Source organism: Rhinolophus sinicus, chromosome 10 (assembly GCF_057876585.1).
Source record: "Rhinolophus sinicus isolate RSI-liver-muscle chromosome 10, RSI-T2T, whole genome shotgun sequence".
NCBI classification, from domain to species: Eukaryota; Metazoa; Chordata; class Mammalia; order Chiroptera; family Rhinolophidae; genus Rhinolophus; species Rhinolophus sinicus.
Window position 1 is genome coordinate 2,103,171 of NC_142510.1, and position 22,152 is coordinate 2,125,322.

The following is a 22,152-nucleotide window of genomic DNA, read 5'->3' on the forward strand; positions in this document are numbered from 1 at the left end:
GACCCTTGGAAGTTTATAGGCAGTTGGAACAGTGTGGCCGCTGGATAGTTAATGGCTGGGATTTTTTACGTGTGACACGTGTCTGTGTGTGCATGCATGCGTGGAAGAGCGAAGGGCAGATACCAAAATACGCACTAACAGCGGTGCCCTCAGGGTTATGGGGTAGGTGAAGTTTATTTGCATTAATATTTTCTTCTTTTCACTTGTATTTTCTACGTTTTCTATAATAAACAAGTTATTTATAATACAAAACCCAGTAGAGCTTTATGATCGGTCACAGCTTATCATTAACTAAAGCAAGGGGGTAACATCGAGGACAGGAAAACCCATCCTGTTCTGCTGAGTTTCAAGGACGGCGATGTATTTATTCTCAACCATCTCGACTCTACCCTTTGATAAGTATTGAGGGTCCAAAGGCCTTTAAAACCAATATTGTGTAGACTCCTGAACAGAAAGTAAGAAAACAGCATTTGGGCATTCGATCTGTTTTTAATTATTACCCAGAACTGTTAAGAAGTGCAGGTGTGTAAGACATTCCGATTTTACCTGGTCATTTAGAGGAAAATCCTTACTTTTGATTTTACATATATTGAAAGTAATTTGAAAATGGCCTTGTCACAAAAATAACAGTATTTTAATCCATGTGAATACAGCATATCGGCTCTAATATCCAGGGGGACATCTTAAGTTCTAATTATGTAATAATATTCTCCTAATTCTCCAAAAGTATAAAATTTCATAGCTAAAAAGCAGTATTTCAGTATCAGAGAACATGGATTGCAATTCAGCGATCTCAGTACAGATAACAAGCTAATTACTAGTAAATGAAACCCAGTGCCGTACAAGTTGAACTGTGAAAACAAGTCATGAGGGAAATGCAAATCAAAACCACAGTGAGCTACCACCTCACACCAAAAGGTATCAAGAAAAGCAGAAAGTAACTAGTGTTGATGGGCACGTGGAGAAACTGGAAGCCTTGTGCACTGTTGGCGGGAAAGTAAAAAGGTGCAGCTGCTGTGGCAAAACAGTATGGCAGGTCCTCAAACAATTCAACATAGAAGTACCATATGATCCAGCGTTTCCAGTTCTGGGTATACACCCCCCAAAAGAAGTGAAAGCAGTGACTCAAACAGATACTTGCCCACCCCTGTTCACAGCAGCTTCATGGACAATAACTGAAAAATGGAGGCAACCCAAGTGTCCATTGATGGATGAATGGATAAGCAAAACGTGGTCTGTACATGTAATGGAGTCCTTTTCAGCCTTAAAAGGGAAAGAAATTCTGGCACATGCTACCCCATGGATGAAACCTTGAGAACATTATATTGCGTGGAATAAGCCAGACACAAAAGGACGAATATTGTATGATTCCACTTATATGAGGAACTTAGGTAGTCAGATTCATAGAAAGTAGAGGGGTGGTTGTTGGGTGAGGGGAAGCGGGAATGGGGAGTTAAGTGTTTTATGGGGACAGTTTCAGTTCTGCAAAATGAAAAGTTCTAAAGATGATGGCGGCGATGGCTGCACAGGACGGATGTACTAACTACCACCGAACTGCACACTTAAAAATGGTTAAGATGGTAATTTTGTTATGTGTATTTTACAGTAAAAAACTGAAGAAGATAAACGAATAATGGGGCTGTCAGTGAACACTAGTAATTTTAAAAGCAACCAACTAAATGGGATGTGGTTTCCTGAATTGCCTCCCAGAACAGGAAAAGTTCATTAATGGAAAAACAGGTCAATAGTCTGTAGTGTACTGAATACTGATGTACCAGTTCTTATTTCTTAGTTTTGACAAATACGCCGTGACTACGTAACGAGTTAACATGAGGGGAAATAGGTAAAGGGTATACAGGAACAGTCTGTACTATCTTTGCAAGATTTCTCTAAATCTAACATTAGTCCACAATAAGTTCATTTTAAAGTGAGTTTTAAAAACCAGGTGACAACTAAAGAAAGAATTAATGCCTACATAGACGACAGACAACACAAGTATATTAGAAGAACTGACAAAGCAAGTGGCAAAATACGAGTGCCTAGAGAGAACTACAGTAGGTGTGAAATTTGAGTTTTTATCGTACTGCTCACTGTTGCCTGGCTGTTGGCCCATCGTCCTCTAACTGCAAAAAGGCAGGCTGTTGAATTTTATATATGGCAGTAATCGTTCCTTAATGATTCAGGGTGCATTTTTTTCATTCAGATCACAAACGTTTCTTAGAGTAAATATAGTGTGAACTTCCATCTGCCAATTCATGATTTTTCAAAAAATCTTTGGTAAGTTAGTTTTAAGTTTGTAAGCGTCCTGTTTCAAGTCTATAATGAGACTAGTTTTGAGCTCAGGGGATTCCTAGGCAGTACCTCTCAGACCACACTCCAGACTCAGTGCACCGGGTGTTAATTTGGGGTACGTAGCCACCTGCACTGACGGGGCAGCTCCCCTTCGCCACTGGAAGCTCACATTCAATGCGCTGCAGTTAGACAAAAAGGATCCTGAAACACTTCATCAGTAACCAAGCGGTGGGAAGCAATTGGTGAAAACATCTTGCTTCTTTAGGAATCTATTTAAATTCCATACTCAGAACGAAGTGAAAACAAAGCTTTACTCAAGAGAGATGGCTTGAAACAACGAAGTTTTGTTTCTCGGCCCAGCTTCTTTTCTGCTAAAGGCCAACTATGTAAAAACTGATATGACATGTAGAAGGGTACAAAATACACTGTTGCTTTTAACTTCTCTGCACAGGGGAGACATGACTAGGGGTATTGTCTCTTCTCTCCTTCCCGACTCTGAAATCAGTGGGCGAAACGCTAAGGGGCTTCCATCTGCAGGTGCACGGGGCTAGGGTCACAGGTGCAGCTTGCAGGTCCTTTCTCCGGACCTAAGGTCAAATGATTAGCTTGCTTTGCACACAAATAGAGCTCTTCTTAATTTCTTTAGCACAACCTTAACTTGATATGAAGCAATTACACAAGGACTGGTGCAGACAAGAAAGCAGCTTTATCGTACTTCGGGGCGGGGTGAGGGGGAACATTTCATTTAGGAGGAAAAAAAGCGACTGACTCAGTAAGCAACACTGCCACCTAGTGGAATGGTGACACACCGGCAAGACTTCAAAACCAGATCGGAAATGTGAGATTAGCTGGTTTTAATTTTTCACCATACAACGTCACTTTTGATAAGCTGGTCTTCAGAGAGCCTCAGATTTTGAGAAATTGTTTTTATCTTGAAATGCATACACGTAGGTGCTTTCTCTGCTTTTTTGGGAGGAGGATAAATTATGAGTTTGGGGTTTGTTTTTAACACACCGTCAAATTAATTCCCAATTTCCCAATTAATTGCAATTTCAAAGCAACCCGTGATTATGAGTTTATAAAGAAGCAAAACTCAACTGTACAAGAACTCCACTAAGTTTACTCATTTCCTCCTTCTATTTTTACAATCTAGGGTGCTAAGTACTTGCACTTCACTTATTTGAGTTCCTGGAAAAAAAGCGTTAGGAGACCCAAGATGGTGAAGTAAACACTGTGCCTGCTTCCTTCCATGAACACATTAAAATGACAACTAAATTATAGAACACTCAACCTGGAAACCATCTGAAGTCTGGCTGAACAGAAGCTTTATAACTAAGGATATGAAGAAGCAGCCGACAGTCTGGCAGGAGGTGCGGACGCCAACGGGCCCACACCTGGTGTGGCGGCTGAGAACCAGGAGGGATGTCTCAGCTGCAGAGCCTCCCCCGGAGGAGTGAGGGGCCCCAGCCCCAGCGCACTGGTGCCGAGAGGAGGAACCCCTACAACATTTAGCTGTGAAAAATCCGTGGAATTCCGACCCACGGGTGGGACGGAACGCGGCGGGAAACCCAGGCGTTCTCTCAAACGGCCCCGCACAGACTCATTCCCTCACAGGTACTCACCGTGGGCTCCAGCGGAGGGACGGTGACTCGGGGGACAGCGGGAGCGTGGTGGTGGGGGGGGGGGGTGGCAGACTGGAGAGTGTGGCTTCAGAGCAAGGGCTGGAGAACAGTCACCATTTTCCCGGTGAGCGGCGCCATCTTCCCTGTGTTGAGCCCGCCCCCTACGCTCACGGCCTGATCTGAATCTGATTGGCCAGGGGAGCTCCGCTGCCCCGCCCCGCCGGCTCACTGGGACCCCGCCCCACCCGGCTCCCTCAACTGCAGGAGGCACTTTTTCAAACCTGCAGCCTGCCCAGCCCTGTGGCTCTTCTTGGAAGACTATGGGATCTGAGTCCGTGTGCCCGGGCGGGCTGTGACTGGCCACGCGTGCTCCGGCACTTTTGCTCATAGAGCCTTTCGCAGTCTGACGCCTTCCTGTACCACATATTCAGGTGGACTCCATCTTTCACTTAATGCTGTCTGGGCAGCCTTGAAGCCAAAGCAATGAAAGCTGCTGGGGAGACTTACATTAACTCAAACATGATGCCAGAGTCATCTCCAAAAAAGTTTATTAGCATGATTAAAAACATTTCCTTGAATAATGACAGAAAGGATTTCTAAACATGAAAGAGAATCAATGGCTATTACCTTAAAACCAGTATTTGCGACTGAATGGACACCTTTATTGCCAGCCTTGGTTTTATTAAAAACAATCCATATTTATGGGTTCCTTGTGAAGTATGACTATTGCTTTGACTGGGAATGAGTCCCCACTGCAATTAAGTATAAAAAATATCTTCCATAATTGGAGTGAGACCTGCATTACTGAGTAAGAGTTGATAAAAATCCTCAAAGAGTTGGGTGTTTGTTTTTTAAAAACATTCCTTTTACACACTACAAACAAATCATTAGTATTTTGGCTTTTTAAATTCCTACATGGTATTTGGAACGGCAGTCCCCACGTAACCGAGAACGCAGAGCCTCTCCGCAGGGCCCACCCCTGGGCGGCTCTGGGACGCCGGCCTCCGCGGGCTCACACGGGCTTGAGCACAAAGACGGCGTCGTCCAGCACGTAGTAATCATTGTACATGTCCCCCTCACACAGGTACGGCAGTCTGGTGAGAGCCTCGATAGCAAAACCAGCTTTTCTGAACACGTCAGGCAGACTATTCACTTGTTCTTCCCAATTCTGTCCCTTTATTTCCAAAATTTCTGATGGTTTCTCCCACTTGCCACCTACTAAAACAAATACAAACATTCAGTTAAATTCTTGAACAAACAAGTTATTTAAAGAGGGAAGAGGGAGGAACAGTGTCCAAACCCGCAGCTTTGATGACTCATCACCCAGCTCCCCAGACAGGTGGACAGAGGGAAGGGGCAGAGTCAGAAGGGCTGAAGGAGGGGCCCACGCTTTCACGGCTGAAAGGCAGTCTCAGGAGTAGCGGGACCCAAAGCCGTACCATCACCTGCCCTGAGAGTTTCAGACATCACCCTCCCTTAGATGCACCACAGTGTAATGGTGAAGGGGTTTGGAAAACTGCTCATTAAATAATGGACTATTGAAGCACAGAGTAACACATGATATTTGAAAAAGGGCTTTAGATAAATGCAAGAAAATACCACTGATGTAGTAAACTTATGCAATGCATTAACTAGAGGTTAATAAACCTCTCTAAAGGCTGAAAATAAAACCAGGTTACAAGGATTTTAATTTCTGAAAGCAAATAATCAGTGTGTTTTTTAAGGAAAGGTGATCCACTCCCGAACTTTTCAGAACAATTTCATAAAAGTTAAGCCTCAGACCAGAGAGAGGTAGAACACTACCATGGATGAGTCAACCCAGCATTTCTTCGAATTGTCATTTCCACACCTATGAGCATCGGATGCAGGGGTGGGGGGGAGGGGTAAGGTCTTGAAGTTCACATACACACACAAGCTCTGACTACAGAGAGAGACACCCTTACACACACCGAGATATGGTACATAAAGTTGGGGTGCATGTAAATGTAGGCACTATGGTGCTGTAAAATAAATGCATATAATTAAAAGCATTACTAAATTCAGGTTGGGAATAACTTCTGTAAAGTAGAGAATATTTCATCGACAGGTGTCAAGAGTACAAACACTGGAGTGGAAAGATGCTTCACTCTTTTCGGTGGCCCAGCATGTGGCCCCTCTCCTGGGGTCTTGGTGGCAAAGCCTGGGGAGCAGCATTTCTGCGTTCCCAGCAGCTAAGGCACCAGCACACGACCTGAACTTAGACCCGTCGCCCAAGACCTGGGAGTGAGGGACCCAGAGAAGTAGGGGCGGGAGGCTCCTTCTCTGCGGGGGGTGGAGCAGTGGCACTGAGACGGAGGGGCTGGGGCAGCGCAAGCTGTACTAATGCCAGTGAGGCCATGCCAAGGCATCTGGCACTTGGTGGCAGCAGCGTGGGCTTCAGATCAGTTTGACAGCGAGATCCGGGGCGTTTCTCTTGGCTGCAGCCCCCAAACCACAATTCTCCAGTCCTCCTAGTGAGTCTCTGAGCCACCGCTCCCCAAGCCTTTCAATAAATTCCCTTTTCCTTAAGTCAGTAGAGTCAGTTTCTGCTGCTTACAAAGAGCCTCTGAGAGTGGGGGAAGCGGGGGCTGGCGGAAGTCGGGGTTGACAGAGGTGTCAGCCATCTGCTTCATGACGCTTTGAAACGGGGTCCCACAAAACTGGGGATGAGTTAGTGGCACACAGCTTGTTACTTCATGGCTCCACAATGTTTCCTGTTCACTAATCTGTCTCCTTCCTCTCCATGAAGACGCCCCCTGTGGCTCCCCGATTTCCCACCATCGCCTGCTCTGCACTAAGCACACGGGAGCCCAGGACCAGCGACAGGAACGGCACTGGGACTTTAGAGCAAGAATGATCCCTCCGAAGGGCACTCCTTCCTGGGCATCCGTGCTACACACGAACTGAAATCTCACTCAAGTCATCTAACGCCTGTGAGCATCTGTAAAACGCAAGAAAAAATTTACCACATGAACATGTAGAAATGCACTCGAGGCTAAAATCTCAACTTCACATGGTGAAACTTGGTTACAAAAAATATTTACACAATTTCAAAAAGTTCCCAATTATGGTTCCTTAACAAGAGTTCCTCTCTTCAGTTCTTCCTTTCTAAAAAGAGAAAGAAAAAAACCCCAAAACCCAGCCAACTCTCTTCAGATACACACTCCCCCAGAGCGTGCACGCACACAGAGATGGACGCCGTGGGTGCAGGCAGGATCATTCTCGGTCTGGAAATCATCCCGCTTCTCTTTTATGTCGGTAAGGTTCTTTTGTTTCTCCTCCATTTTATTTAAATCAATTGCTGTTTTTTACCTGATGCATTTATATTTTAAATACAAATTCCACAGAGCATAACTATCCTATATCTATTTTTTAAATTCTGCCCTCACCTTTTTTCACCCATGAGATGTTTCCTACATCCCAGTTCTAATAACCTCACCATAGTTCTAATAAATCTTACAATCTCAGATTTGCCCACAAAATTTGGGTCGTAGGACAGCGAAGGGGACAAAAAGCTCTGAGAAGTATTTCTCCTCAGTAAAGAAACATTATCAAAATGTTAACAGTGGTTTATTTTGGGCAAAAGGACTATGGATGATTTCTTCTTGCTTCTATGTTCAGGAATATTCTTTTTTTTTTTCTTTCTAATAAGTATGTATTACTTTTATAAACTTTTAACTAGTAACTAGTGTTATTTTAAAAAAGAATCCTGATCGTTTAAAGATGTATCAGGGAAGCTGTGCACAGAAAATGTCTGGGGTCTGCCCTAACGTGACATGGGGGTGAAGAAGCAGGTGGGAGAGAGAAGAGAATGTGCCGGCCAGCTAACGTTTGAAATGGTCCGTAAGAGGCTTTGTCAAGTGTCAAATTTTAGTTTCCCACTTATTTTCTACTTTGCTTTCTAAAACTAGTGATCTTTTTTTATTCCCTCCACCAAGGAGATAAACTTTCAACCTTACAGAAAGTACTATGTTTTTAAAAATCCTACAGAAAATGAGAGTTCTTAAAAAGAACTTTTTCACAGGAACAGGCAGGCTGTGGTGTGATATGTTATCCAAACTTCTCTTTTTTGCTGAGTGTTGCTTAACGGGTGCGGGGGAGAAAGGGAAGTCTCCCCGCAAGTCTGTGCTCTCATAGGAAACCGCTGCAACTGGTTTGCTCCCACTCAAGATGGACAACTTTGCGGAAGTGGAATGTAGCGGGGGATATAAAACTGCCAAGTCGCGAATACGACTTTCCCCGGCAGCATCAGTTCTCCAAGGAAAGTGTTACACATCAGCTCCCAGTGTAAGAACTCCAGGGGACGGAGGACTTGAAATTGAGCCACTGCTGGTTAGCTTTGGGACATTGTGACAGGCCCAATGCCAATTCAAATGTGTGAGCTACAGTGGTCATGACACGCTGTGAAGGGGTTCTCTGCGCTGACCGTCTGGGAAGGAGACACGGGGTGTGAGCATGAGACTCGCCAGGGAATCCAGTTCCCTCAGCTGGTCTTCTCCAGGCCATCAGGAAGCTCCCAGCGCTGCTCAAGTCGTGCAAATGCTGAAGTGAAGACGTGGTGAGAACAGACGTGCCTCACAAGACTTACAAGAAAAATGTAACGTGAAGAAAGCCTGTCTGAAACTGAAGCACCAGGCCACGTGGATTACTTTCCGATTCCACTGAGCGCAAAAGGACAGACTCAGACAGATGAGACCATCTGGAAACACAACCGTGCAGAAGTCAGACTGAAAACTGGCAAAAAAGTCTAGTTTGTCTCAACCAACACTATTGTCCATAGGGCCGCCCAAAAGGGTTTCGGGCAGGACTCCATCTGTAAACACCTGACAGGCTTTCCAGCTTCTCACGCCTGGGGTTAGACGGTCAAGGTGGGGCTCAGCCTGCGTACTTGGAGGCAACACGACGTGGGGGGGCACTGGCCTGGGTGTCCAGTCCCAGCCCTGCTAACATCTTGCTGTGACGTCCACAATTATTTCTAAAATGTACGTAGGACAGCGGGAACAGAAGTGGCGGTAGCAGCAGACATAACCACCTTTCCTTAAATACTTCCTACCAGTTAGGCAAGTAAATTCCCCTTTTGCGTTGCTGGTCTTACTTAAGCACCACACTCACCCCAGAGGCGCAGACCACCCTGCCCCCATTCTGCTAATGAGGAAACTGAGACGCCCCACAAACCAGAGCGTGCAGAGCTAGTCTGCCCAAGTCTGTGCCCTTTATCACAGTGGTGTTCGTCAAAGCAGATAAAAGCTACAAGGGACTGCAAAGCAGTGACGAAGTGCCAGGAAGACATGGAACTCGCTTGGCCGGGGCATGGCCAGCCCGTCACCTCTGCCCAGTAACCAAACCCACCGTCCCCAGTGCACATCCTGCCTGTGTCTCCCATGGGGACAACGGGCTCACAGGGAATGTGAATGGCCACCACGTCCCAGGAGTCCCAACCCCAAGGCCAGAAACGCGGATGCTACTGCCCGGGGGCTGGGTCATGGGTGGCACTGGCAGGAGCATCCTTCCCACACTGACCCGGGCAGTCGTGTGAGGCCAGGGCACAGACGGGGAGTGAACATGGGGACCCCAAGCCTCTGCTCGCGAGGCTGATGCCAAAAGCACCTGTCTAGGGCTGTCCCCAGAGAGCCCGCAGGCTGAGGTCAGGCAACACGGGGACCCAGGAAAAGGGAGGCCACTGCGGTCCTACCCTCCGTCCTGTCCGTGCGGGCAGTGGGAGCACGCTGGGCTTCCCGAGCCCACCACTGCCAGGAAGGCGGAAGCGGACAAAGGAGGTGAGAAACCCGCCCACCGCGCTGTCTCTCTTCCCACAGGTGCTGCGGGTGACTGCGCCGTGTCTGTCTCTCAGCCGGCCGTCCTGGAAGCGGACTTCGCCGAGGGCGCCGTGACCGTGCCCTGCTCCTTCTCCACAGCGGGCTGCCGGCCGGAGCCCCCCACCAAGCTGTGGTTTCGCCTCGATGCTCAGAAGCCGGAGACCCTCTGTGTGAATGGCCGGTGCTCAAGCAAGGCAGACAAATTCACAGTGACGGAGGACCTGGCACAAAACCAGACCTCCCTCACGGTGAGCAGGCTGACTGCCAACGACAGCGCCATCTACATCTGTGGAATAGCCTTGCCCAGTTCCCGGGACCCGAGGGCGAAGCAAACCGGAGCAGGGACGGTGCTGGTGGTGAGAGGTGGGTCGCAATGGCTGGGTTCCAGCACGCCGGGTTTGCTCAGCCCTGCACACACGTCACATGACTTACACGCAAGTTACGAGGGAACGCAGCTGACTTAATAGCCTAGCCAGTGAAGGGCCGTGACCTGAGACAAGCCAACACGCAGTGTGGCTAAAGAACTATGGTGACCCCCTCTCCCAGTGTCCACCCAGTCAGTGCTGTCGGTGATCGGCTCTCTGGCCATGTCCAGGCGTTACCAGTGAGGGCGACCACGGTGTCCCCCGTCTGCCTGTTATGGTGACTGGCGCACGTGCTGAGGCCAAAGGGAAGCGTGAATGGTAACTGCCGGCTCCCTCAGGACCTGGCCTGGTGTGGCACCAGCCGGCACAGAGCCCTGGCGCAGATAAATGATCACCAAATTGGACTCAGGAAACATGCGTCATGGAGAATAAACACTGACTTGGGGAGAAGCCACTGCCCCTGCCACTCTGTGTAGACAGAACAGAAAGGGGTCAGTGTGACTCTGGCTTCTTGAGATTTGTTAAAACCCATGGTAAGTTCGTCATTCAAATGAGGACTCTGGACCTAGCTAAGTCCTGTAAATTCAGGAATTTCAGAAAAAAGGCTTCACATGATTCTGGGGGAAGGAAGCCAGGGCAGTAACTCCTTGACTGTTTTTTTCACCTCTTCCCTTAAAACGGACTCTGGTATGATGAGCACTGTGCTCCTTAGAACGGGAGCTCAAAGCCGACGGGCCCCCAGTTTTACGCTAGAACTTCAGGACCTGTGCGTCCTGTAGTAGAATTCCTGCTTTGAATCACTAGGCACGCGCTAATGGGCTTTGGCTTGTCCGCTGCCACTGAGCCACAGTATTCTCACCTGTGAGGGTACATTAGAAAGGAGTTACCACACGTATCGCACTGCTGCTCCCTGGCTTATGTGCGGTGCTCGATAAACGTTGGCTACAGACAGTAGAACACACAGCAGCTGTGCAGCTCACCGAATTAGCTTCCTACATAAACGTCAGCTGAAAGAAAAATAGTTTGAAAAAGATACAGGTCTCAAAATTGCAAGCTTCTGGGAAGAGAGTCACATGTGCTCTAGATCATAATTACAAGCAAATTGTATTTTGTACAAGTAATCAAGGGCTTGAAGACATAGCATGTGACTCTGTCGCTACGGGTCCCAGGACACTTCCTGCAAGGAGGGAACATCCAGACTGTGAGAATGCACTTGGTCATTGCAGTTCCAACCGCTCCTGAGAAAGGGCCTGCAACGCCTGCCCTGGAAGCGTGAGGTGGGAGCCAGCTCCGTGCGGAACAGCCCAAGGCCACAAAGGGCAACACTAACACAAGGGCAAACAGCGTCACTCCATAAACGACTCGTGGTGACAGCTGTGCGTCATTTCTACCAAGAGAAATTGTAAATGCCCTGAATAAATTGTTTACCTAATTTTAGGTAACACTTGACAACATTTTTGGTATAACACATCTAAAGAACCGATAAACTGGCATTAACTATATCATATACTTGGGTGTCTTTTGAATCAAGGGACCCTGAATACATTTGTATATAAATAGCCAAACACAGTAAGTTCACGTTTCGCCACTAACATGTAGCTCCAGTTGTATTTTACACACGTTTGCAGTAATAGGTTTCAGTAGTGACTGTGGCGCTTTCTGTTTTTGTCATTCACCAAGAATCCAAAGGTCTCAGCACAAAGCTGCAGAGGCTCCTGGTGGCTGTCTTGTCCCTGCTCTCCATCTACATCGCGGGTGTACTTGTGGTCTTCGTGGTTCTCTCCAAGGTAAGCCCCACTTCCTTGCACTGGATGGCCCTGTGGGGACAGAGCCAGGAGTGCAGTTTCCAGGCTCTCGGCCTCACGTGGAAAGGTGCTGGCTTAGGTAGTAAATGGCCATCAACTGTGATTGGATGGCCATCAGCTGTGGCTAATTGGCCGTCAGCTGTAACCAGTGAGCCATTGGCCACGAATATAACTGCTGTAGCTACGCTAGCAGAAAAATGGGGGCTAGCAAGGAGATGGTGGCTCGCAAGCGCGGATTGCAGTTAGGACAGCGGAGTGTGGAGGATTCTGTGGCTCCTGCTTCCTTTGTCTCCAACCCAGCCACCAGTGAGAATACAGTGGTCTGACTCCCCTATCTGTGGCTCTGTGGGTGTTCCTTTTTGGCCTCTCCATATCCTGCATTATGTGGGGAGCGGGACCAGAGACCCTGCCTGACACAGGGCATGACATCCCTATAGCCTTGAATATAGTCATAGGGAAATAACTGCCATCCCTGCACACGTGAGCCTCAGAAAAAGCTCACCCAGTTCACATCTTTCTGAGCACCTGCAGGAAACGCCACCTGCAGGAGAGGTCTGTAGAAGAAAGTGTCCATTTTTACGACTGAAAGGATTAACCAGAGTACACAAATTAGTGTTTCCTCTTTAAAACCCAGTAACATGGGAATAAGGGACCCTTCTTTATAACCATGTTATCTGCTAGCCTTCTGCTGGGGGAGGGTAGTAATTGTTATTTATGAAAGGTTTAAGAATGAGCAAAAAGGGGTTAACCAAGAGATGAGAAGCTGCCCGAAAATATTTTTAAAAGGCCTACAGTGTTTGAGAAAGACCATCTTCTGGCTGGTTGCTACACTTGGGGGTCTGCATGTGTTCACTGAGGATTGCTGTAAATCCAACAGTCAGCGTCGGTTATTAATATTATAAAAGCATCTCAGAAATGCCATGAACATTAACTCTTGTTGTACACCATTTAAATAGCAAGTGAACTTGACTTTCCTTTTCTTCTTGACAGTCAAAATCGAAGACTCCAAGAAAAAAAGAAAGAGACGATTCACAAAAGGTACAGACCAAAGCCTGTAAAGTATATTTTACATTGTGGCGGGTTGTAACTATTCCAAATCTGAAACAGTTTTAAGAAACACAAGAGCATCCTGGTAACTTTCAGCCATAGCTACTGTTTCCTATTGTTGAGAAAGTCAATGGTAATTTAGGTGGTAAACTGTGACTCAAACGTGGTAAGTTCTCAGCCATAAGTGCTACATAATAGACTCAAAACGCCAGTTCCTGGGAGGTGTGCATGTGCTGGGGGACTGGGGAGTTTCTGGGAGGTGGCAGGAAAGAAAGCAAAGGCTGTGATTATGCCCAACAATCATCACTTCTAGTCCTAAAAGAGACCTTTTTTCCCCTCATTTGTGTTTATAGAAGAAGAGCGCCCGGCGTCTTTTTCAGGAAATTGCTCAAGAACTATATAGCAAGAGACATGTGGGAACAAGCCAACTATCTGTAAGTGTAAAATATCAAAAAGATTTCATGCAGATACAAAGCATGTTTGACTAACAAAACCAAGCTGCCACCAGGCCATCCATAATCACAGTATCCTTTAGAAGAGCCACAGGGAGGGCTTTCACATATGTGCGTTTTGATATGGAACCTGTTTTGATAAATACATGACAAAGGACATCTGATACGATGTGACTCGTAAAGCGACCAGGCTGGCATCTTAGTGACATGGACTCTTTCAGAAGCACCCTGGACACAGGCAATGCTTCCAGTGCACGGAAGGATGCTTTTGGGGATAAAAAGCTCTTTTCCACAGCATCCTGCACGCAGCAGGAGGCACTGAGTAGACGTGGCAAACACGTGTGGATCAAATGAGATAGAGAACATTACATGCTGCTAATGCAGAAATAAATTCACATCAGAAAAGATGCAGCTAATGAAAACAGAAGTTGGGTGTTTCTACAGTCTTTGGGGTTGGAGCGGTAGCAAGAATCCATCTGAGCTATATTACCGACAAGACAGTATCTCTTTAAAGGCCTGCACAAACAGTTTTTTAGAACAAAACACTGTTTTAGGGCAGGTACAGTAGATTCAAGTTTCCAGGACGCATGCTCAGACTGCTCAGACTTGAATTAAAAATGTATACAAAATAAGGAACTCAGGGGCTGAGGCTATTTTGCTCCTGAACAGCAGTCAAGAAGGCAACTGTAACAGGTTTCCGAGAAGAGGTGTGTTTTTTTCAAAGCCAACTTTTAAAAAGGATTTTACTCTAGAAGGGCTGTCACGGAAGCAGTCACTTCATCCTTCCAAGCACAGACACACACACACAGACGTGCTCTGCCCACCTGAGGCCGCACGGAACGATTACGATGCCTGTCTACACTCTCTTCTCAGTGAGGCCGGGGCACCTTTTTCAGCAAAGGGGCAAAGGCGAGCGGCCAACGACAGGCCTGGAGGGAGGAATGGGGACACGTTCTAAGGCTGGGCTTTGACGATGGCTTCAGAACAAGAAAACGGACTTTCAGTTTCCACATCTCACTCTCAACTCGGGTAAAGGGGCAACTTGGCCTTTAAGGTTGCTGGAGGGACTTGGGACCCAGAACGCAGGATGGCATCGTCATTTGTGCGCTGCCCACAGCGTGACACCATTGGCTGCAGAACCCTAAATGTGCCTTGTTATTTACTATTGCAGGAGAAAGACAACACTTACGAAAACAGAAGAGCACGTTACAACTGTGAAACACCGTAACAGTGTTTTCATTGTTAATTAAGTCACTGAAAACCCAGAAGTTAGACAGTGTGAATGGACACACACCCATCAGGGCTTGAAAAACAACCAAAGGTGACTGGAAAAGAACCAGTTAAAGGACAGGTGCCTGAATACAAGGAAACAACCAATGAGAATTACCGAAATGCCAAAACCCAGCAAAACATGACTGAAGAATTCTTTCTTCACTGGCTAAAAGACTTGTAAGCAGGCTAACATCCTCAAAAGCTTCCATTGTCATAACGTGCGTCCTATGTTTCACTCAACACGCTCGCTACGGGATGACTGCTACCCGCAAGAGTTGAAGTCATACCACATGCCTCAGCCTTGAGGGGAAGAAGTGTCTTCACGGGCTGTGGGAGTGGTGGGCTAATTAATTAGACTAAGGTGGGAGGGTGGGAGGGAGGGAGGGAGGGAGGGGAGTGCCGGAACCTGAGCTAGAGAAAACCCTCCTGCTAAGTACCTTGGAGCAAAACCCATCCCCCCTGGTGGGCATGGGCAGGGGACAGAGCACACTTCCTGCCAGGGCAGGCCAGGTAACTCACGTTGCTACAGACACAAAGCGAGAACAGAAGAGAAAGCACAACAGAGCAAGAACTTCGCCGCTAAAACGCAGCCGCTCCAAAGCAGGAAGTGCACGCAGGACAACAAGCCCCGGCCGGCTCTAGGCGGCAGTGTCGCGCAGAACAGCCCAGGAAAGCCCAGCGACACTGCACTTGACACTGCCTTTGCAGCAGTGGTTTTCATCAACTAAGGAGGGAAGTACCACCTAAGGGCTGGTACAGCAAGGATGGTTATGGAATTCGGTGCCATCTCACTAAAACAACACGTTATGGGATGTTCTTTGAAAGCTACTTTGGTGTAAAAAGTCTGTTTAAAGAACTCACGAATGTGCACTCAGTATCAAACAAGAATTACAACCTACTGTTTTCATTTCATTGAAGTGTTTCTTTTAAAGTAGTATTAAATGAGGTGTATTCTTAGTTTAAAAACCCATAGAATTTCAAAGTATTTTAAGATCCCTTTGGAAACGTTTTGCACTGATGGCTTAAATCTGTGCGCTCCCACCTGTCTAGTTACAGTGCCGGGGAGAGTGGACTGGGTGGGGGCTAGTAAGCTCTGTGCGTGTGTGCGTGTGTGTGTGTATGGGTGTGTGTGTGTCTGGTGTGTACATGGGTGTGCTGGGTACACTCTGTATGTCTATGCCTCTATACGGATATGTGTATACGTGTGCACCTTAGACACCAAAATAGAAATTAAACAACTGGCATAAAAAGTCATATACAGACCCTTGAACAACGCAGGGTTTAGGGGTGCCAACTCCCTCTCTCGCTGTGCAGTCAAAAATCCACATATAACTTTGGACTCTCCCCGAAACTTAACTACTCACACCCTACAGTTGACCAGAAGCCTTACCAATAACACAGTCAATTAACACATTTTGTATGTTATATGTATCATATACGAAATTCTGGTGATAAAGCAAGCTAGAAAAAAGAAATGCTAGTAAGAAAATTACAAGGAAGAGTATTGACTGGGGGAAAGCCGCCTGTAAGTGGACCTGCGCCGTCCAAACCCATGCTGTGCAGGAGCCGACCGTAATCACACACGCTAATATTCTCCTCCTACACCCCACATCAGATGGCCTTGTGCACTCTAAGGGGTGTGTACCCCACTCTGAAACCACTAGCTCGGATGGAATAAATGAGCTCAGCCAAATGGCAGAGAGAGTGAGGCCTGACACCACCCAGGTGAACGGGAGAATGAGCCGCGTTGCATCATTTCCTTTTTACTTCCGGGCGCCACTGATTTTGGTCCTTCCAAGGCTAAAAATTCACCGTCCTTTGTGTACCTAACTGGCAGACAAAATCCCTCGGATAAACCAGCATTTCACCGGGAGTGAACCTTACCCACTGTAAGCAAGGGCTGTGTGTTTATTGAGTCCTATGCATCACACAAGCAAAGGCCTCCAGAGGCGGTCCCTGCGCCACCTGGGCTTACCCTGCCAACCCCACCGTGCTCACTCTCTCCTGCTTTCTTGCACATGCTGTTGCCTCTGCCTGGTACAATGCTTCACAGACAAACAGCCCGAATGTCACCTGCTATGTGAAACCTTCCATAACTGTCCCAGCAGTCAGTGGGTCTTTCCTTCTCTAAACCCACAGTTGTGTCCTGTTTCTCATCGGACTATCCTGCCATTGTCTGTTTACATCTAGCACTGCCTGGCACACAGGAGGCGCGCAAATGCCTTTACGTGAATGCAGCAGAACAATGTTCCTACAGAGAAGTATTTTCAGCACTTCACCTGAGATACGAAGCACAGAGACGCCCTAGCATCAACCCTCACACCCTCGCCATAGAAACTGTTGAATCCCTATAGTGTTAATTTCCCTACTCTCTGAGCATCCAGAATTTTCACTGGAAAGGATTAAGCTATAGCTTGTTTAGGTTTGTTTCCCATGACAATGAAAAGAGAATAATACTGAAAGAACTAAAAGTGGGAAACAGAAAGAGACGTGGTTCTAGTATCTACACACCCCACCCTCTAGACAAGAACACAAACCACGTACCAAAAGCTGTGAGCAGGGTTCTCAGGATAAGGCATTTCTTTCTCTCTCCCACGTAAGACTGAAGAGAACCCGAGCCCTCTGGCTAATGCGCATACAGTTAAGTGTCTGTGGAGTCAGGTCACATAAAACGATGGCGAATGCAGACTTTGAGGTGAAGTTAACATGCAGACTGAAAGGGCTTCACAGGCAGATGTGAGGACACTGACAAATACTTTAAACTGAAGAACTGTACACAAACGTGATCAATAAAAGCCACAAATAAACACAAGGCACAGAATAGGACGGGGTGACGTATATCTGCCACGTATCAAACGCCAGTGCAGAGAGAGACTCAGCCCGGCCCCATCCTACACATCACATTATCTAATCCTCTCGACAAACCTCAAGGTAAGCGTCAGCCCCATTTTTACAGACGAAACACTCAGCTTAACGAGAGGCGCAGGCAGTCAGGGCGGAGCCATGATTCGAACACAGGTCAGCCTGTAAAGCCCGGCTCCTTCCACAGGATGGTCTGGCCAGAGTCTTGCTGGTTCTCTTTAGACTGATGGGAACTTTCAGACTGACCACGTCTAATTTCACTGGAATGATGACCCTGGAAGAAAGCGAGGAACTTGCCAGAAGCTACCTCTCAAAAAGCACAGGGCCTCGCAGGTGTCACGGGAGAAATCCACTAAACTTTCAAAGAATGGATATTGAAGTGTTTCAGAGCATAAAAATAAAAACTTCCAAACTGTTTTTACAAAGCCAGCAGAACACGGATGCCAAAACACGACACAGATAACGTCAGCTACAGATCAACTGTCACTCCCCAATGTCATGCTAATGGTTTTATTCAGAATGTTTGTAAAAACAATCTAGTCATGTGTCCCATCTAAACCCAGAACTGCATGGGTGACCTTATGTTAAAAAAGTGTTACTAATTTATTAAGTCAAAGGAGGAAAAACATAGGATGCCTATCTCCATGGATGTTGAAAACACCGGTTGAAAAATTCAACAGTGATTCCTGATTTTTTAACTTCTTAATAAAACAGGAGTAAAACCATATGTACCTCAAGTCTAATAAGCAAAATCTCAAGCCGAAAGATCCATCGTATTTAAAGTAGAAATATTTTCATTAAAATCAAAAACAAGACAAAAAGGTCCACTGTTTTTTATTAACATTTTCTGGAATCAACTACTAATTCACTTTGGCAACAAAAAAAAAACAGTCTAAACCTGAAAAGAAGTGGCAAAACCATTTGCTGACGCTGTAACTGTGTATCAAGAAAACGCAAGCAAATGGACAGAGAAACTATTGAAACACTAAGATAATTCAACAAGGTAAAAGATTGCACAATTGACACACACAAAAATATCAGTTGCTTGTGTATGTATACATGACATTCATTCTAAAATACGACGGAAGAGCCACTTGTAACAACACAGATGATAAACCCGGAGGACGTCACGCTGAGTGAAGTAAGCCAGACACAGAAAGGCAAATACTGTGTGATCTCACTCAGACGTGGGATCTAAACAAGTTCAACTGGTAGAACCAGACAGGAGAACAATAGTTGCCAGGGGCTGGGGTGTGGGGGAAACAGGAAGATGTTAGTCAAACTTCCAGTTCTGTGTAAGTTCTGGGGATGTAATGTACAGCATGGCGACATCTGAGATTTGCTAAAAGAATAAATCTTAAGTGTTCTCATCACACACATGAAAGGTGACTATGTAAGGTGACGTGTTAATTAACTGGACAGTGGTAATCATTTCATAATGTGTACATATATTAAATCATCACATGGTGTACCTTAAATATATATAGTTTTTATTTGTCAATGATACCTCAATAAAGCTGGAGAAAAACCAGAAATTTAAAAAATGATAGAAGAAAAATTCCTATTTATACTATTTCTCTCTCTCTCTCCCCCCCACACACCCCATTAAAATAAGTCTAACAAAAATTGTGCAGGACCTTTGTGAAGAAAATTTTATGTTACTAAAGAACATAAAGAATTGACTAAATCGAAAGATATTTTATTAGCTAGGAAGGCTCAATACTCCCTAAGTTAATGTATAAATTTAATATAGGGAACTGCACAAGCTAGTTCTAAATTTGACCTATTAAATAAATAAGCCAAGAAAATGTGGGGGAAAAAACTGACTGATGGGGGGACCAGTGCTATTATATTAAACTGTATGATAAGTTACAGTCATTAAAATCGTTTGGTGGGGCACACACATGGAAAGATAAATTCCAATCGAACAGAAGCAGACACATACAGGACTTCAGTCTCTGTTAAATAACGGTGACATTTCAAAGATTGAGGAAAAGACTACTCCATAAACGGTGTGAGGGTCGCAGGCGAGCAACCCCACCCCTAGAAACGCGTCACACAGACAACCTTAAGCCTTACTCCCCTCTGGTCTTTTCTCTGTCCCCCTCTCAGTGACGCCCTCCTCTGAGCACCCTTTTTCATATTACAGCACCCAAACCCAACCCCAATTCCAGAAGCTCCTTTCTTGCTTTTACTATTCTCTTTTCCGTAATATGCATCGCCAACATCGTGTGTCCAGCGTGTAGGCACGCGGTAAATACTTTTTAAATGAAGGCATTCTGATGGCTAATTCCCGTCGGCCTTCACTGCAAGCCAGCCCCCCAGCGCAGACATGCCTGTCAGCGCAGGGTACCCCCCCGCCCCGCCCGATGTGTCAGGAGGGTCCTGAGCTCCTTGCCAGTGGAACCTGAAGTGCTGGGGACACGTCTGGTGAGGGGACACGTCTGGTGAGGTTTCCCTCACTACCACTAAACCAAACAGATGTACTGGCGAGACGGCCCCTCTCCTTTCAGGGGCTGCCATGCCCACACCCAGCCATTCTGTGATTCTGAGGGGAAGTCGCACTGAACACAAGCAAAGCAGGACACATGCTCTGACTTGAGTGGAGCAGGTGCACTCGAGTGAACCTCCCTTGGCCTCACTTCCCTAAAATAAACTCTTCAGTTTTAAAAGCGACTTTGGCGGCTCTTTCTGCTTCTCCGGGCAGACGGCACAGCCTGGCACATCCTGGCACACGTGTGCAGCCCTGCGCCAGAATGTCCAGTTCCCTCTTATTTACAAAGCGCTGCTGGCATCTGAAAGCACACGGATGGGGCCTGCAACACTGCCGCCCCGCCCCCGCTGCTGCCCTCGGTGTGTGGCAACCAGCAGGGACGAGGGACAGGCTGCCTGGAGCGCTGGCCGGGGCCCACAGTGTTCGCTGGCTCCACGGTCAGTGTCAGTAAGAGCCAGTGGCCGAGAGTCCGGCCAGCAGACCAAGCCGCTCCAGCGCGCTCTGCTTACCTCCTGACGGCGAGGCGGACGCATATGTGCAGGTAAGGAGTAACAGCCTACAGAGACCTAAGTGGGGAAACGCAACAGAAGCATTTACGATGGGCTTTGGTCATGTCGTCCGTTCCTTCATGGGCACACACAGCATTTCCAGATGCACAGACACTCTTTGGAAAAATACTCAAGAAAGCGGAGCAAGGCGGTGGAACTGGCATGGATGAGAAATGCTTCACCCTTTTGCAAGCTGCTTGAATTCTTTTTATCGTGAATTACTACCTTTTTATAAAACTTACAATTCTGAAAAATTAAACATGTCACAGAATTTTCATTTTTCTTTCTTTTTTTTTTATGCTACAAACAATTCTCAGTAGATTTAATAACCCCTATCTGAAATTGGGTCAGTAAACCCAATAAACTGAAACGAAAAGAAATGAAAAGATAACACTTTACATTTTTCCCCCCAATTAACCTAAGTAACAAAAGCACTGTGGTTCAACCTCAAGACAAAAAAAAATTACACAAGTAATCACTCCATCTACAACTGCTTTTTGTTAATAACTGAAGGAGCCCAGTGTACAAGCACACTCGGATCTCCTGCAAAGAACCCAGGATTCGTGCCCTCACACGAGGTCACATGGAAATAATCAGGCTCTAATCAGTGACGCAGGGAAAGGAAGCCACAGCCGGTGCCAAGGAGCAGTCTGCAAAATGTACAGGTCACCACAGGTCACCACAGCCACCAGGTTTCTTCTCTCAGCTCTGCACTCCTTGGACTCGGCAGGCCATGCTGAGAGGCCATGCCAGGAGGCCACAGCCGGGAGGCCACAGCCAAGGAGCCTGTGCTCGCTCCTCACTGGAAACCACCCTCTCATCCAACTTGACTTCCTCTCTATTTTTAGTGGCAGAAACACAAGGAAATAAAATTCACGGTCAGACTGCTGTTTCTTCCCCTGCCCTTCCACCTCCTGCTATGCCAGGAAGTTGCACTCAAGTTCAGCGGTGTGGTTGCCCAACAGGACACCGGACAGCAGGAGCTCACAAGCTGGTGACTGCAGATTGCGCTGTGGGGCGTGGAGGCTCAGTTACGCAGAGCACAGCACCCAGATCCGGTCAGGCCACTGAACTACCAAGGAGGACACTGCCTAGGGTCCCCAGAGCACAGCGCTGTGTATAGTGACAGACACTCACGCCTCTACCATGACAAACGGTCCAACAGCAGGAATGGGAAAATGCAGACGAGGGAGGGACAGCCGTCCATCTACTCTCGTTCACGCCCTCCTACATCCAAAGAAGTCTCCGGTTAGTCTCCCATCAACACAGACTGAAAACCGTTTGCTAAATGCTAAGACAAGCAGTGAATCGGAACAGACCAAGACTTAAGGGGGGGAAATCACAAGAAGAAGAAACGAGGGGTACATGGGTGGTGACACAAATCTGTCGTGATAAACAATATGCACATCGTCCCTTAAGTCAGACCTGCATATTTTGTAACTATGATGCTCACAAAATATCATAAATGCTCACAAAATTTCTTAAAAATGTCGGCCAGCTCTCAGTGGTTTTGAACCCCCGTCTGACCAAGGCAGTAAAACACTAGAGATTTTTAAATA

The 22,152-nt window shown here is 46.7% G+C and overlaps 2 protein-coding genes across 6 annotated transcripts in view; one reads left to right on the forward strand and one right to left on the reverse strand.

Annotated features, from left to right (window-relative positions):
- Nucleotides 1-4,445: 4,445 nt before the first annotated feature.
- Nucleotides 4,446-22,152, reverse strand: part of METTL9 (methyltransferase 9, His-X-His N1(pi)-histidine) — a 40,485-nt gene continuing 22,778 nt past the window's right edge. For 4 of the 5 annotated variants that reach the window (XM_074322731.2, XM_074322725.2, XM_074322730.2 and 1 more), the window contains one exon: nucleotides 4,446-5,132. In XM_074322731.2, the coding sequence (XP_074178832.1) occupies nucleotides 4,927-5,132 (206 nt within the window). In that variant the 3' untranslated portion in view covers nucleotides 4,446-4,926. The remainder of the gene's footprint in view (nucleotides 5,133-22,152) is intronic. The other variant, XM_074322726.2, reaches the window with a different exon arrangement.
- Nucleotides 7,080-15,601, forward strand: IGSF6 (immunoglobulin superfamily member 6). Its single transcript, XM_019751658.3, has 6 exons — nucleotides 7,080-7,190; nucleotides 9,749-10,111; nucleotides 11,794-11,900; nucleotides 12,909-12,956; nucleotides 13,319-13,399; nucleotides 14,589-15,601. The coding sequence occupies exons 1-6, from the start codon at nucleotides 7,124-7,126 to the stop codon at nucleotides 14,643-14,645; spliced, it is 723 nt and encodes a 240-aa protein (XP_019607217.3). The 5' UTR covers nucleotides 7,080-7,123; the 3' UTR covers nucleotides 14,646-15,601.